At 40.1% G+C, this 13,988-nt stretch overlaps 1 protein-coding gene across 2 annotated transcripts in view; it reads left to right on the forward strand.

Moving 5' to 3' along the window:
* smurf2 (SMAD specific E3 ubiquitin protein ligase 2) overlaps positions 1 to 13,988 on the forward strand; it is a 67,118-nt gene that overhangs the window by 13,715 nt on the left and 39,415 nt on the right. For both annotated transcript variants that reach the window (XM_079252491.1, XM_079252492.1), the window contains exons 2-3: positions 11,253 to 11,291; positions 11,804 to 11,912. In XM_079252491.1, coding sequence (XP_079108617.1) covers positions 11,253 to 11,291; positions 11,804 to 11,912 — 148 coding nt within the window. The remainder of the gene's footprint in view (positions 1 to 11,252; positions 11,292 to 11,803; positions 11,913 to 13,988) is intronic.

The following is a 13,988-nucleotide window of genomic DNA, read 5'->3' on the forward strand; positions in this document are numbered from 1 at the left end:
ATAAGGAGGATAAATTGGCTTTTGGTGAATTTGGTTCACTGCTGTGACGAGGCACCTACTTGTCCCAAAAATCAGCTTTTCTTGTAGAAATGATGACAAATTAAGATTTTTTGATATGTCATCAAATCAAAGATACTTTATTCATCCCCGATGGGAAATTCAAAGTTCAAGCCAGCTCGTCCAAGATTTGACATACAGACATTTAACATTTATGACAGATTTTTAAAGATCCGAACTAAGCTTAGGCCTCTCAGCCAGTTTTACCGGCAAGGGAAAAAAAAACATGTCGATAGGATGTGTGTGACGAGGAAAATGGCAAAAGTTCTGTGGTGTGTCTTTAATTTTGACAGCCCCAATAAATATATTAATAAATGTTTTTTTTTCAGTTATCTGGTGACCTCCTGAAATAATCCTATGAACTCCATAAGGGGTCCCAACCCCCAGTTTGAGAAACTGCCTCACTAGAGGGTGTTGTAGAGTTCACCTCCGAGTTCTGACGGCAGATATAGACAACAGCGATCGTGCATTCTAAGAAAGAGAAAGAAGCTGGGCAGTGGACTGTACTGGTGTGCAGCTTCCTCTTTCTTGTTGGTGAGCTGCACTGCCCCCATGGTTTCCAGTTGTAGTGCTCTGTTTGCTACATCTGGCAACGCATCTGAAAACGGACCAAAATGTGCATCTAAACAATTCAGGAGACGAACGAAGCACTCGGTCTGTATAAATGCACATATGTATTTAGCATAAATGAACCTTTAATGACGAATCCTGGATTGTTTAAGCTTATTTAAACTATGTATTTTGATGTTTTATAGCATCATTTTGGCACCCATTTAGCATAAACAAACCACAGAAAACGAACCGTTTTCCTCGACAACATTCACTGTAGGACGCGTCTTCATCATCGTAAATATTCCTTTGAAATCTCTAAGCAATTACCAGCCGACAGGCAGGGTGCACCCTGGACTAGTTCCCAGTCTATAACAGAAATCATGATGAAGACCTGGCGTCTTAGCTTCTAGCTAGGACTCTATTGTTCAATAAGATTTAATGTCACTGCAACAAAGCAAAAGCTAAGGGCTTCAACAGAAGTAAAGTGGTTTTCTTTAATAAAGTGATCACAACTAACTCTGGCATGTTTTGCCTTCACAAGGAGACCTGACGTAACGTCTGTCAGCTTCATAGTTTGAACAGCTGGAACAACCAAAAGCAACGTATATGTAATGTATTTTCCAAGAACTACATTCATACTGGGCTACAGTGAGCTAGGTCGACTCATCCACGCGCAACTTTCCAGGTAGATGTGACGTCACGTGAATACAAGCAGTCAGATAAGCTGTAATATTAAATACAAATAATGACAGTCAGCAAGTTTTTTAGTGGGACAAAGACCTTTTAAAAAAGCTTAATTTGGTTTATTGGTTTGGTTAATTGGTTTGAAGATCTTATATAGATATGCTGTAGATGGTACAATCTGAAACTTCATGAAAAGGTTATGCATAGTTGCTTTTGGTAAAAACTGCTGTTCCATGTGCCACAAAAAGCTTCCATGTAGTACCGGCCTGTTGTCGCTGTTCAGGTGTTTCAGGTCCACTGAGCGTGTCCCATTTTCAGTTGAATTTACAGAAAATATGCAGCATTTCATTTGCTGCCTTAGATGTGGTTAAAAGAGATTGTTCTGTGCATTCGCGCATTCCTTTTACATTTGTATCATTTTTTCTTTTGTTTAAATCCAGGACTTCCTAGAGGGGGTGGGAAAATCAAATTGAAAAATCAAATATTGGGTTTTTTTGCTTTACAATTTTTTTTTGTTAAATTCATTTTTTTTTTTCCAAATAAAAAAAGTTATTGCATTTTTTTTCACCTTTATTGATCTTTTTACTTGTCTTCTTGGGCATTATAGCAGCAGAATGATGGTCTGGCTACTTTGTTGTTTTTTCCTAATTGAAATCAAGAAAAAAAAATTTGTTTTGAATCTACAAAAATCAGCAATATCAAAGAATTGTGAGAATCGCAATTTAAATTGAACTGGCACCCAAAAAATTGGAATTGAATCAAATCGGAACAAATGCATATCGTCACAGCCTTATTTCCTAGTTTATTTAATCAATATTTGAGCTATTATTTGTTGTTTTGTATGGCAAACCATCAAAAACCAAGTAGATTTTGGAACAGTTGGCCTTTACTATTTACATGTCTGAACACACCAGTGTTATAATCACTTTGCTTTGTGGCACATTTATCTTGCCAACATTCAACTGCAAAATAATCCCAGAGTTCTCTGGCAGATCATAGCTGTTTAAATGAGATGCTTCCTCACTAGTAAATGTCTTTCCCATCCATTTAAGAGACAAAGTCCTCCCTTGATGTTCATTAGCAATGATATGATTGTAGCAGGCTCAGTGTTTTTATGGCCGTCAGCCAGCTCTGTTTTTATTCATGTAAATGTCCTTTAAACACCTTTTCTGTTCTTGTGATTCAACTTTATTAAATTTCACACATGACAAAAGCAATTTTTTTGGCTTCATAGTGGTCAGCTAAGGTCAAGAAAACAAAGTTTGCCTCATAAGGCTGTGACAATATGCTGTTTTCCCAATTCCATTCCGATTTTTTTGGGTGTTGATTCGATTTACATTGCAAATCTCACAATTCTTCAATATTGCTGATTTTTGTAGCTTAAAAACAAAAAAATGTACAAAACTTTTTTTTTTTTTTTTTTTTTTTTTGCTCGTTCTTTTACTTGATTTTTGATTAGGAAAAAACAACACAATAGCCAGATCATTATTTTGCTGCTATAATGCACAAGAAGACAAGTAAAAAGATCAATAAAAACAATAAAAATAACAACAAGTTATAATAGATTATTTTCATTTATTTGGAAAAACAATTGATTTTAAAATTGTGAAGCAAAAAATCCCAGATTTTTGATTTTTCGACTCTATTTTCCTTCCCGTCGTGCCTTATTTCCTTTATATATCTTGGTGAACAGCTGCATGTCTGTAAACATGTCCTACATGGAAGGTCCAGCCCTGTAACATCAGTCTCCCTCTGTGATAGTGGTCTACAGTTCCTCTCTGCAACGCTGCAAGATCCAACTCTGCAGACAGATTAGGAAACAACTCGCGGCCCACAGATAAAGAAAGGGCTGACTGGTTTACTTATCAGCAGTAACTCAGTTTCATTTTCTCCCTCTTTTCAGGTTCCAAGTCCCAGAAAGGTCAGGGAGGAGGGGAGGAGGGGAAAAGGAAGCCCTTTGTTTATAGAAGAACAATGTTGCGCATACGAGTGCACAGTCCTGAGCCTGGAGTCAAAACAGGGCAGACAAACAGGCAGACAGTCAGAGGAAAAGTTGGGGGTGGCGGGGAGGCAGAGGAAGAGCGAGGAGGAGATGGGGGAGTATGTTCCCTGAAGATGTCTCAGACTGTCTGGCGAGGCTGGGTCAGCGCATTGAACTGGAGGAACCAGGTGGACAGGAAGGGAGGTTCATGATGCGGTCAACCTGAGCTAGGAAGCCTGAAAAGATTTGTTTAGGTTCGCACTCAGATACAGTTTCACGCAGCCAGACCGTTGGCTAATTTTTTCTGGAATTCCCTTCTCTCCGTCTTCCTTTTTATGAGGCCGTGTTTCCAGATAGTTTTGACTTGGGATAGGGAATTATTACCAGGCGGCTGTCTCCATTCCCACACCCCCACTTCCTCCCCTCTCATAGGCACTAATGTAATGGTTAACCACAGCGCGGCAGACTGGAGGGCTCTTATTTCCCCACGGTGTCCTGTTCTTTTCCCAAGCTTTTCTGTCGGGGTGTAAACGCGACCGCTAGTCGCCGTGTATGTTCGTTTGAAGAAATGAAAGTGTATTCATCTCGACTTGGCCAGCGATTGCAACCATGGCGACGCCCCCTGCTCCCCCCTCTCATCCCCTTCCTCCCTTAGACATCACGTGAGCTCTCTCTCCCCAGGTGTTTGGCTTGCGCCTGGCAGACTTCATTGATTCGCTTGCACAGAAGGGCTCTTTGTGTGTCAGCCTGTGAGAAAATCTGCCCATCCTCTCCTCACAGGTGGGACTTTAACTTCACCCTAAGGTCTCTAACTCGGCCTGCACTGAGCTGCTGTTAACACTCAGAGGAACTGAGTTTTTATTAAGAGACAGCAAAGGAAGGATTATCAGCTGTATGTGTTGTGTTTAGCTTACTCGGCTGTCCTCAGGGAAACAGCCCTGTTTGGGCTTGTAATGTGAAAAAAAAAAGGCAATTATGTGATTTAATAAGCAGAAGCCGTGGGGAGCATACACACTTAAACTAGCCTGTTCCCTTCAGCCACTTGCTTATTTTAACCTTCAATCACTGGCAAATGAGGAATTTTCTTTTCCTTTTAGTGTGTCTGAACCTGTTGTGATCCCCGTTCCCTGAAAGCCTTCTCTAACGGCATTTTCTTTGATGTAACTTGAAATGTCTCGGTTTCTGTCATCCCATCGGACTGTCTGCAGCGATGTCTGTACCCTTCCCGTCAGCCCGAGCTGCAGTCCCTGTCTGTGTGAGGCTCTGCGAGCAGAATGAGAAACACAGGCAGCACAGAGACGCCCTTCTCTCAGCTTAGCCTCAATGCTGTCGCTATGACGACAGAGGACTTTAGATGAGGCCGAGATGCATGGGGTTATGCGATGCTTTTTTGGAACGAGGGTCTGTGTTTTTGTGTGATAGGAGATAAAGTTGGCGATGTCAAAATTTGGACAATTTCGTGGTTTTGTTGCAGTTTTAAACTCTTGTTGAAACACCTGTGTGATGTTTGATAACCGCCATGCAGATCAGGAAGAAGAAATGGATCCTTTCTTTCCTAAGAAGCAAGCTCACTTTTCAGCAGACAGACAATGACATCACATGCAGGCCAAGCACACATCAAATATTTACAGCGTTAGCTCTGGTAATATGTGACAGACAATGCTTCGCTCTGCTCATTGGAAATTGAGATTAGCTCACTTTCCTAACGGTGTGTCTGAAAGTATGCGTCATTTGTAACTAAGTTTAAAGATTTTCATCATTTTCAGTGTAAAGAAGACAGAAAAGGGTAAAACTGGTTCATGCATTAAAAACTGGCAAGAAAGGAGCCTGATGGACCAATTTTACATTTTAAAAAGCTAAACAAACTTTAGAGAAATGCTGCAGTTCTACTGGGAATGTTGTGATTATAGATTATTACCAGAGTCTTAATTATTATCATGATATAATATTATATATTAGTATTAATTATGCTGCAGCGATTGTCACGATTATTGTGTTAATAATTTCACAACTACTTTAAATAAGTACTACACACTGTGTGCGCTTCTACAAATGGGAGAACAAATACTATGAATGTAAAAAAAAAAAAAAAGTCTTTAAAATTTTTTAGATTTATTGTTTACTCAATTTATCTGTGATACTCTTTCATTTATATTTAATTTCAAATAAACATTTCTAATATTTGATATTTTAATTTGATTACAATATAGAGTTTTGCAAAGTTTCAATAAAGTTTGAATACTTTATTGCTGTGAATCTTAATAGGCTAGTACTAATGTTACTTTTAAGATATATATATATATATATATATATATATATGTATATATATATGTATAAAACTAATTTCCCAATTCTAGCTAAATCCCCTGCGCTGTGTAAACAATAAATAAAATGCCATATTAAGTGTGGATGTCTCTAAGAGCAAATAGATATAAACGGCGACAGGATCTCTACCTGGACTTTCTGTAAGCTACATTATAAGCAGAGAAATGTGAAACATCTAGTTAGTTTCTGACCTTTACCAGAATAGCTGCCATTTGAAATGTAATTATTTCTATAACAGCTGAAGTAAAAGAAAAAAAAAAAACCAAGCACATGTATCTGAAAGCTGTAGTTTGTTATACATGCTGTTGCACACTGACGAGCAAAATAATGACTTCAACCTCACCAAGTTGATCATGTTTCCGCGTGAACAGCGAAACAAACTATCCAATTAAAAGGTTTGAGACCGTGTCAGTTTTTGGCACCCGCATCATGTAAAATTAAGTGAATTCTGCTTAAACCATCATGTGTGCGGTAGGATGGGTGAGCATGCAAATGTCACGTTAACTTCACATTTTAAAGTTAAAATAGAAATGCATCAACATCGTGCTTTACAGGCTGGCGAGCAGCACTCCTCCACAATGCAGCTTGTTCACGTTTTTCTGTAACCCAGACTTCATCCATTTGTTTGAAGGGACTTACTCTTCCTCTGCCTTAACCTTCCCTCGACAGCGCACCTCTTCTGGAGCTCACCAGAGTGAAAACAAAGCAACGCAAGCTGTACCAAGCAGAGTTGTTCTCACTCCGTGTGCATGTTGAGTTGCCATTATGGTTCCGACATGATGTTGTATTTAAGTGCTTTGTTTGATTTAATAAAATGTTGCGACATATCGCTCAGAGTTCAGACTCTTTAAAGCTTTATAGTTGATGGTTCTGTTTAGCACAAAATGACTCTTTTTTTTTTTTTAATAACTTCTCATCCTTGCATGTGTCTGTGCATGTTTTTACTTTATGTTCCTGTACACAGCATAAAAAGAAAACTCATGCATAACACATGCCCCCTCCTTGCCTTTTTAAGGTGGGTTTCCATGCTGAGACGTCACCATTCAGTTCATTTTATGCATGAAGTGCCAGTTCACAACCAAGTCATTACATTCTGCAGAAAATCTACAAGATGTAAATGTTGTCCAGTAAAATTCAGTCCATTTAGTCATTTAGCTGCTGATTCTGCACTAATGTTCTTCAGTTCAGGCCAAGAACATGGCGCATCTATGCATCTATTGTCCTCCACTTATCTGAGCTCAGGTTGAAGCGTTTCCAGTTCAGTCGGGATGACTGGTTTTTGGTTTGGTTTGTGATCTGCCTCTCCCAGTTCAAGGCAACCAGAACCATCTCAGCAGCTCCACTCCGAGCTTCCGACCCCGTCTCTAAGGCTGAACCCAGCCATTCTCTGAATGAAACTTTATCCTCACCACCTGCAGTGTTGGGCGCAGTGGGAGCTGTGGAAGTGGGGCCTTACTGTGTCAATTCTGTTTCTTTCCGTCTCTTCGGACTTTTACGTGAGGGAATATTTCTGTGCTTCTTAACTGAATTTTGTCACAAGATGATTATTATACATCTAACGTTTCTTGCCTTTATTTGGATTGATCGGTATTATTTGTGTATTAAACTTCTTTGGTTTCAGCTGTAAGACTGCTTATTGTGTGTTTGCAATCAGGAATTTATATATAATTTGTAGTTTTGCCTGCCTGCTGTGTGGTTTTGTCGAAGCGTGACTTGGTTTGGGCTTTTTCTCATGTCTTGTTTGCTCTGAAGTATCACTCATTTCATTTTAATATTTATTTTGAATATTTCCACATTTGTCCCCACAGGTTGGTTCTCAACCTGTTTTCGCTTCATGTTGATGTTTTACCCTCAGTATCGGATGCCAATCCCACACGATTAGTGGTATGCGCCCGAAGGATTGTGGAAATCTGCCACTTTTTACCCAAATCCACCATTTTCACCACCCCGAAAGACTCACTCACACACACACACACACACACACACACACACACACACACACACACACAGAGCACATATATAGCACATTCTCCTGTGCTTGTTAATAATTAATTGGATCAGTGAAGTTGGAAGTGGAGAGTGAGGTGTCTCATGGGCTTGTGTGTGTGTGTGTGTGTGTGTGTGCGTGTGTGTGTGCGTGCGCGCTCGCTTCAGTGTTCACCAAGAATGCGACTGATAGTGATGCGTACCAGATGTTTTAGAAATGAGGTGGGTTTCACTGGAACGCAACACATTCCCAGGGATGTTTGTGGAAAGAAATTCTTCCTCATCTGTCCGGCATGTTCTACACCTCCCCTCCCCCCCAACAACACCACCACCACCACTCACCCCCAGACATCCAAGACTGTGCATCGACTGGTTTACGCTCCGCTTTCTGTCTTTTCAATCTCTCACGCTCCTCATGTGTCTGCAGATAGCGTGCATGTGCAGATGCTGGTTCATGAAGGGTATGTGGGTGAAACCGTTGCAGCTCAAAGCCTTTCAGGGTGATATTTGACGTGTGTGCATGTCTGAGTATGTGTGGCATGGAGTAGAAGTGTAGAGGAAAAAGGCAGCGACTGATGATTGAGTGGCTTAAGCTGCAGTCTGCTACCGAGGGAGGGCCGTCTTGTCTATTTATGGCGGTAAATTCAGAGCACTCTCACCTGCACATAAGTGGACAGGGAGAGCCAGACCAGAAAATAAATATATAAATATTAGCTCTGCTTATTTCCCTCGCTCTGAATGTGATTCTGATTTATTTAGCGGTCTTACACGATCCATCACCCATACTGATAACAGATGCCAATTATTTTTCCTGCCAGATGATTAGCCGACTGCTCCACAACAAGCTCAGACGATGACAAGCAAAGCATGTTGTTGGAGCGGAGTGAGGCTTGAAACAATCCCAGCGTGCAGTATGGCTGCCAGCAAACAGCCGTGGCATGAGAACAGGTTTATGCAGCTCGAAGCACGGCTGAGCAGCAGCAGCAGCGTGTGCAGAGATATCGTGTAGACTTCATTGAACAAAACGCAGCGATGAGATCATCAATATTGTGTCTCACTGTGGTCTTGCCTTAAATCATTCCAGCTGCAGTTCCAGCTGTTGGCAAGCAGATGCTACAACTTCAGCTTGATCAAATACTTTTCCACAGCTCGCGTTTTTTTCACTTGCCATTGCTTCAAAATGCAGCTACTTTGGATTTTTTTTTTGTTTGTTTCTTGCTTCTCAGCTTACAGGGACCGTAATAAAAAAAAAACAAAAAAAACAACCACATTCTAGCTTTTCTGAAGCAGCATCCATCTTCAGACTAGTGGAAGAGCCGCATGCATAGCCAGACCGGACCACTTAGTGGCTGCTCTGCAGAAGGACTTTGTTACAGGGGGAAAAAAAAACCAACTAAACTTTCCATGTGCCTGACTCACTGGCTGAAACTCTGAACTCCAGACACCCAGGTGGTTACCGAGCTTCCTCATCCATCCATACTTTGCACAGGATGGTGCAAGTGTCTGAGCCTGATCAGCTCCACATTTCATACAGCAGATCAGCAGGATGGAGCTCGTCTGCAGCTGGCAGCCTGGTTGTGATGGAGAAACGGAGACTAAACATCTCCTCCTCCTGCAGAAAGTCATATTGCTTTAATAAAGAATGCAGTTTGGCCTGGTTTTGTTTCAGATGTTTCATCCTTAACGATAAAAGAGTTTCTGTGGAAACAAAACCTCGTCACTGTTAAAGCTCACGAGTCGCTTCCTGTTGTGTTGTTGATGAAATGTCTTGACGCCTGTCGTCAGTGTCGTTTCTGTAAGTATGCAGTCTGATAAAAATAGAAGCGACTGATATCTTGTTAAATCTTCTCCCTCTTTGGATTGTAGCTCCCAGCATGATATATTCCTACTTTAAAGCTTGAGACATTTTCTTTTACTCTGGGTGAAGTGGTTCCTCGTCCTGATAGTAGTCTGTACATTTTCAAATCATGAACAATGAGAAGTATAATTAGACCCCTCAGTTTACTGTAAATCTGTAAAAAACTGTGACCAATCCAAACGTTGGGGCTGAATTGAAGTTGTTAGTTTTTTATATTTCATAAGCTGCTTCATGGATGAGAAAAAGCAGGAAGGATTTATTTGCCGCCTTCTGCTAAACAGCAGAGAAAGAGGAAATTGTTGGACGAAAAAGCTGCGAACTAGAAAAACACTCCGCCAAGGACTTTAAAAAGTTCCTGGATCCAAACGGTGATCCGGATCACCACCGAAATTAAATCACTTCTTCCTTTGCCCATTTCTAACAACCTCTGAAAATTTAATTAAAATCCATCCATAACTTTTTAACTTATCTTGAACACAAACAAATAAACGTCGGTAAAAACATAACCTCTTTGACGGAGATAAGAAAAACACCTTTTATCACGCAAGGAGCAAAACCAGAGGGGGGAGGAGCCAAGACAGGGCGCCACTTTCACATCTTGCTAGCTCCCCAACATTCTCTAACCCAGCTCGAACACTAAACTTGAATAATTTCTCCACAAATATCCACTCCACTGTGGAGCAATCTGGAGAGAAGCACAGACGATGCTAAAATATCCTCTCATTCAGTTCGCCATGTATGGACATGGTTGACCAACATTATAGAAAGAACAGGTTATTATTACACATGCATGTATTCCATGTAGTATGATTATTACTGTTGAGTAGTTGTACATATTTATCATTCTACAACTTCATTATAACATTGTGTTGTTGAGTATTAAAAATGTAGTGATACTGCATTTACTATTACTATTATTAGTGTATTTCTTCACTATTGTGTGGTAAGTTATATAGATTATTACTGTTACTATGTTATTACTGTCATTACTATGAATATTATATGTTACTACAGTTAGAATTAGTGTTATTGCTGCATACCTCCATTACAAACATTGTTTAAGGTGATATATATATATATATATATATATATATGCTGAGTGTTATTGCCTCTGCCAAGGCGGAGGTCGTGTATTTTGCGTGTCTGGTTTTTCCGTCTGTTAGCTGCATAATTGTAACATTTATGGAACGATTCTGGCTAAATGTTTAGGAAATCTCATAAATGGAGTCAGGAACAAGTTATTAGAGAAGATTCCTCAATCCAGAAACTTTCAAAGGTGTATTTACTGTGGGGAGTTTGGGATAATTTTGCCTTTAGAGCTTCTAACTAAAAAATAATGCCCACAATCACTAGTAGGAAAAAAAACACTCACAATGGCATGGCTATGCTTTGAGTGCTAATTATTCAGCTATTTTTTTCATTATAACATGATGTATTGTATGGTTTTGCTAAGTGATTATTGTTGATAATGAATGTCCGGTGGTTGGTAATTCATACGGATGTGAGGAAGGGATGGGATTAAACAAATCTTGGCGTCTTCCCCCTCCTTTTTGTACAATGACATTTTTGCAGTGTGGCTATATTTTGATTTCATTTACTTGTTTTTGCCCTTATGTTAAAATAAACACTCAAGTCAGACCAAAATGATAGTATTCTGATTGATCATTAAGATTTTTATCATTTCTTTATTGTTTAAATTGTGCATTCTTGCATTAAAATTGCCATAGCTATGAAAATTTGTGTGTGTGAACCTTATATCCATGCTGTTATTTCATAAGTCTTATTGTTCTTTCTCTTTTCTTTTTGCAGTTCTGTGTGCCAAAAACCTTGTAAAGAAGGACTTCTTCCGTAAGTATCTACCAATCACAGCTCCCTTATACATTTATTGGCGTCCATAGCAAATGCCTCTTTAACAAGAGGAACAAGTGTACCTAAAATTAGACTCGAGCTAGTGCCTGATGTCCCTTACTGAACAGTGTCACTATCTGGAGTCACTTTCTTGCAGCCATCTTGCATCATCGCCCCCTTCACCTGTAATTTCTTGGGTGTTGTGTGTGTTGTGGTGCGCTTGGGTCAGGCTGTCGGGGTGAATGAGCACGTGAAGGTCCTCTGCTCACTCGGGTGGTTTCTGCGGTGCCCATTCATGCCATTCCAAACATTCACTTTTGGAAATTGGTGGCCAGCAGCACCGAGAACGTTGATGAAAAACCTCTGTGCATTCTTATTTAAGCTGTTGTCATTTTGCCCGTTAGCGTGCATGCTAAAGGAACACTATATCACATCTGGTTAGCAATTTTCTTGGAGCTTATGACACAACTGTGATCTTGATTTAAGTATAATGCTTTCTTCTCTCCCTTCAGGCCTTCCTGATCCCTTTGCCAAGGTAGTCGTGGACGGTTCAGGACAATGCCACTCTACTGACACTGTGAGGAACACGCTTGACCCTAAATGGAACCAGCACTATGATCTGTAAGTCCCACTCCATTTTTATGACACCTCTCTCAAGTGGTTTCAGAGATAAAAAGAGAAGCCCCCTTTTTGGTTTATGCCTCACATTCCTCGCGTCTTTCTTTATTTAACCTTGATGTGTATCAGGCTTTGCAGTTTACGGGATCTAAACAGTAACAGATGCAAACAGCTCTTACATCTGGCCTCTCAGCGTCTGGATACTCTGCGGTGACATAATGGCTCGGTTTAAAAATGTACCCCTGGAGCAGCATTTAAAGAATTAGAAGTAGTAGTATTTTCTTCCATTGACTGAAACACGTGCATGTTTTTGTTGCACCCTGCTTTGCCTTTTTGGTGTGTCCCCTGAAAGCAACCTGGAAAAAGTAGAGTCGGAGCGCGTGAGTGAGAATGTGAGAGTGAAAGTTTCCAGTTTTCGCCCGCTGTTTATCCAAACTGTCATCTGTAGCCATCAGCGAGAGGAAGCACGCGTCTGCGTTTGTTTGGTTGCTGTGGATACGAGACCCTTTCTCTATTCAGCCAATAAATTAACCGCTCATGTCACGTTTGACAAGAGAAGGGGGGGGGTTGTGTGCACGATGCACACCTTAGGAATGATCTGATGGAAAGGAAGCAAAAGTTCTCCAGGCTGGAATTTTTCTAAAAATGACTCGTCCACTGGGACAGCGAAGCATTTACCATTAATTTACCCTGTTTTACTCTCTGTCAGTGTTTGCTCTTATATTCAGCAGGCAGCGTGTTGGAGGAGCGAGGTTTTAATGGATTAAAGCGACATAGCTTAGACATAATTATTAAAATACGGCTTCAAACAGCCTTTAACTTTAAAGCTGTTTGTAGTAACTTTTTCCACTTACTGTCTGTGCTCATGTGAGGCTGTAGAAACTCTAATAGCGCCTGAGTCCTTGTGTGAATGTCCAGAACTGTGGTTTCTTTGGTGCGCCACGGTCGGCAAACTGGCCCGTGAACTGTGACCTTCCAGCATTGTTGCAGGATGTGGTCGGCATGCCAAGGATGGTAGACACAGTCTATCTGGCTGTCTGCCTCACGCTCACTCCTAAAGCAAATCCCTCCAAACTACAGGATATAATTTAGATTAACATAATCGATGCGTAACAAGTACTTTGAGACAAATTGTAGAGAACAAGAACCCATCAGTTATGTGTAACTACATCATTTCTTTGCAGGGTCATCTTAAAGTGTTTTTTACTATCTTACTCATGTCCACTCAAATGCATTAGGTTATTAAGAGTCCTTCTGATGAAGTATGCTTTTTTAGTCAAAAGCAGTCTCTTCAAAATACTTAATTTGCTCATTAAGTAAAATTTTCCCAACAAATTAGCCATTTATTTAAAAACAAACAAAGCTGCTTGCCAGCCTTATTAGGTCCTCACTTTTGTTAAAATGACTGACTAAGGCAAAGCTAGGGAAAATGTCTGGTATGTGAATAATAACAGAATCATCTGATATTTAAAAGTCACAATGATTTATAATCATTTACTTGCTCTATGGACTTATATCAGGTACTACTTTGGCAGGAAATGTGTTTAAACTGCAATTTTTGTGTATCAAATCATTCAAATGGATATTCTACCCACTCCATCTAGCTATTTGAGCCAGTTAAAAATAGCTTTGGGCTTTAATCTAAAGATATATTTATTAAAGTATTCCTTAAAATGCAATGTATAAACCCATTTTGTGCTGGTCAAGAAAAAACAAAAATACTAATAAATGTAATTGTATATTTGGTTTTTGAGTCTGATGGGCAAGTGTCTTTTTTGCATATCAATTTCTAAGTTAAATGATTCTATAGTTGTGGATAGCAGCTTGGCATGGCATCAATAGGAACACAACATCCGGGTGTCAGAGAGGGTGTCGCTGTCAGCCAACAAGAATGGGCACCGCTCTAATTTTGTAACATCTCACACAATGGTTCTCGTGCTGAAAGCAACTACTTGCGGACAAAAAGAAAAGAGATTAATTAATTCTTTACATCTACATGACAACAGGCAACTCACTTTCAGTCCTGCCGTGAAGAGCTGCTGTTCTCAGTCCAGCTAAATGATAAATTAGCATCATTGT

The sequence above is a fragment of the Telmatherina bonti genome, assembly GCF_933228915.1.
Source record: "Telmatherina bonti genome assembly, chromosome: 14".
Lineage (NCBI taxonomy): Eukaryota > Metazoa > Chordata > Actinopteri > Atheriniformes > Telmatherinidae > Telmatherina > Telmatherina bonti.